The following is a 3,683-nucleotide window of genomic DNA, read 5'->3' on the forward strand; positions in this document are numbered from 1 at the left end:
GGATTGGTTGGGTATAGTAATTGCTATACAGAGCAACATTGCATTGAATAGCTGAATCTTTTTATTACATTACAACAATAGCATTTGCTCAGAGCAAACAAACTACCCACTTGAGAATAAACAATTATTTGACGCCCCAATATAAGGTGAAATTAATACAAATTAAACAGCCTTCCCCCCTTTCTCCTCCAAATACCGACCAAGCGAAAATCGAAAACAAAGAGTTTTTAAAATTTATCTATTAATTACTTAATCATTATTAGTCGAAGGTGAAGAACGGCCGCAGGACCGAGATCCATCGTCAGGCTTCACCAGCTTCCTCTTTGACTGACATTCTGCGGCTCCACCTTCTTCTATTGAGAGAGAGAAAGAGAGAGAGAGAGAGAGTGGTGGTTTTACCTCAGGAGATGGAGAGCTGCGAGGAGGGCGACCAGCGAAGCGACACTCTGGAGAAGGGCAGCTCCGGCATGGACAGAAGAGGCAGAGGACCAATTAGGCGAATTATTTGGTGGGCCCCGCGGAGTCTTTGGGTAGTAGGGATAGTAAGGGAGGAGGGGGTCCGGAGGAGGCGGAGCAGGGAAGTAAGGGAGGTTGGGCGGAGGGTAGATGAAGCCGCCGCCGGGTGGAGGTGGCGGGGGAGCGTAACCGCAACTGGGAGTGGAACAATCGGGGGGAGGAGGAGGGCACTCGATAACAGGTGGAGCGGGGGGAGGAGGGCACTCGATAACAGGTGGAGCGGGAGGAGGAGGGCACTCAGGTAAGGAGGGCGGCGGTGGAGAGGGTGGTGGTGGGGAGGGAGGGGGTGGCGGCGGTGAGGAGGGCACTGGCTCGGGGACGCAGCAGCTGGTACATGCGGTGCAGAGGAGGCGGAGAGGCGAACTCCACGCCAATGCTGGAAGGTTCGCCACGAAAAAGAAGAGGAGGAGAAGGGGCGTTCTCCGGCGAGGTCCGGCCATCGCTGGGCGAGCAATTGGGGAAGGAGAGAAGAGGAATCGGTGGGTTTGGGTGGGCGGAGGGAATGTGTGAAAATATGGGAGGAAAGTTTTTTTTTTATTTTTACTCTCGATAGTGAGAGAGAAGAGAAGGACAGGGATGGCCCAATAGTTGAACGACACGTCGAGAGGTCGTGGGGGCAGTGGAAGAAAGGAGAAGACGTGACGCCAACGGAGATCACGCTCCGTCCCGTATCGTTGTTATCGGTTCGTCCAGAATCGGCTGTCCGGATGACTCGTTCGTGGAAATAGTTTCCCACGGCAAAGGGAAAGGAGTTGATAGGTGAGCATCATCTCGTTCGCGAGCTCACCATTCTCAAGCTCCAACCCTTTTGTGGGATTCTTCTTCTGGATTTGGTTATGAGAGCTAAAAAATAAGCAGAAATTCCAAGATAACTAAAGTTTAAACCAATGATTGAAGAATAGTATCAAACTGGGTTCAGGCACTTGTCAAAATTGAATATCTACCAGATTTGATAAGGAAAATCATATACCAAATTCAAATTGTTTACCGATATGAATCGTATTTTTATATCCAATCTGACTAATCGAGATTAAATTATGAGTAACATCGGAATCATGGGCATGCTTTCAAGAACAATGTAAATGTGGTTATATATATCTATAGTGGTCCCATATTATGAGATGCCAAAGGCAGAGTATGTCGAAACAATCCTAATCTTCTTCTTTTTTTTTATTTTTTCAAAATTAAAAAAAAAAAAGAGGAAACCGCCAAAGATTGAAGCCATGTTCTTCCACAGACAGCCGTGACGTATACAAAATGCCAAGAAGATGGACAGGAAAGAGAGAGAAAAAGTATCGAGGTGAAAACCCAAAATCACATCTCAGTCTTACTCTTTTTTCCTTGTTATCTTCAGATCTTTTTCGAATTTTTTTCTGTCAAAATAAACCATTCTACCAAAAAACAATAACTCATCTTGTCCGACAAAGGAGATAAGTCAGCAATAATCTCTTGGCAGCAGATTATTTCTTTTCGACAACAAAGTTGAATCGCACGAGGAATCTTTGATATTAGAACAAGAAAACTTTCATAAGCTATCAAACACAACACTAAAAAAAAAAAAAAAAACTCCAAGAGACGGGGTCATTTGGACTGATGAACCGTATCGGTTTTATTAGGAAGCTGGGGCGAAAGCAATTAAGAATGGAGCGACAAATTAGCGTTTTGACGCCACTCTCTTTTACAGCCTGTCTTGAGTGTGCGCGAAAACCGTCCAAAAGTCGGAAACACAAATCCCTCTCTGCCATCCCATTCCTATCATTTGCAATTTTCTCTGCTCTCTCATAAATTTTATGATCCGTATTCCATCCATGTGAGCGATTCCATGGGAATTGGCGAAACTTGGCTTGGAAGGGACGATGTGTCAGTTTTCCTTTCTTTCTTTTCCTCCATTTTCTCTTCTTTTGCTTGTATAAGACATTCACTACATCTACTTTCCAACGCCTGCCTGAGATCAGACAAATGATTGGCAACTAAACTGCTCTCAGATTTAGTTTGAATATGAATGTATATAGGACCAGCATGAATATTTTAGCCCAATCCAAAGATCAAGATATTTGTAAGCCCCTAAAAAAAATATTCAATGTGAAGATCTAATTACTAAATTATTGGTGAGGGCAGATCTAATTGTCAGAGAAAATGTGATAGCAGCGGATCTCTACTTGATCTATAGCTAGATTCAGTTCGAATCTAGAAAAGTGTTCAAGTTATAAAATCATGTAGAAAATCTTCAACATACATTACGAATATTATATTATCCTGAAAAGTCCTCCGTTTTCTTACAGATGAAAAGAAAGTAAGTCATTCGTCCGTCGTGATTCGACTAAGGTGCCAATAATTCATGGACTTGACAATAATGATGCAACAGCGTTTCACGCCTCTCGGCCTCTGAGCAATTAATTTAATTATTCTGGTTCTGCTAATATCTGCGTTTACACAGAACCCCATATCTCTTACTTCCCAACTCCCAATGCTGGTTAAACGCTCACCGCTCGACCCGGAATTAATTTAGAACCGAGACGTCGTTTCCACCCATACGGTATCGGTTGGTATAATTTTCTTAAAATTTAGGAAAGAACTGAAATTGTATTTGCAATTGCAAGCCGGCCCTTCTGTTCAGACCTCTTTAATTTGTCCTGTTCATACTTCTTTTTCAATTTTCTATTTACAGCCATATTTGCAATTCAAGGTTGGTGAACGTAAGATTGCCAAAGAGACTTTTTTCACTTCATTTTACTCATTTTTCCAACATCCAAACCGGCGATGCAACAAGCACACAATTAACACTCAAAATTTACTTTTTTGAACCGGATTTTTAGATTTCTTGAGTGAGGAAAAGAGTATTTTATCCTACCACCTATAAGCACAGTCGTAGTTGTCACTCAACTCATAAGTTACAAGACCAACTTTGGTGCCTTATAGTGCCACTCCACTACACTCCAACTTTTTAGTGGCCCCATTTACACAGTTGATGCCTCTAAAATTTGAAATAGAAATTGGCCTCCTATCAACCCCTGTCGGTGGTGGATCTTTCATAGTTAGTGCTGCCAAGCTATCAGAAACTAAATTGAAGAGTGAACTTCAGTCACTGATTCAAAATGATTATGATTCTTGAACGGTCGGATATAATTCTGGAAGGTTTTGAACCAGATTTCATTGCAGCACAACCT

The 3,683-nt window shown here is 42.6% G+C and overlaps 1 protein-coding gene across 1 annotated transcript; it reads right to left on the reverse strand.

The window, feature by feature from the left end:
• Window positions 1-395: 395 nt before the first annotated feature.
• Window positions 396-956, reverse strand: LOC116262703 (leucine-rich repeat extensin-like protein 3). Its single transcript, XM_031642185.1, has one exon. The coding sequence runs from the start codon at window positions 954-956 to the stop codon at window positions 396-398; it is 561 nt and encodes a 186-aa protein (XP_031498045.1).
• Window positions 957-3,683: the final 2,727 nt, after the last annotated feature.

This window comes from Nymphaea colorata, chromosome 10 (genome assembly GCF_008831285.2).
Source record: "Nymphaea colorata isolate Beijing-Zhang1983 chromosome 10, ASM883128v2, whole genome shotgun sequence".
NCBI classification, from domain to species: domain Eukaryota; kingdom Viridiplantae; phylum Streptophyta; class Magnoliopsida; order Nymphaeales; family Nymphaeaceae; genus Nymphaea; species Nymphaea colorata.

Excerpts from the sequence above, each read along its gene's own strand:
- LOC116262703 (XM_031642185.1), bottom strand. The coding sequence starts at position 956 with ATGGCCGGACCTCGCCGGAGAACGCCCCTTCTCCTCCTCTTCTTTTTC.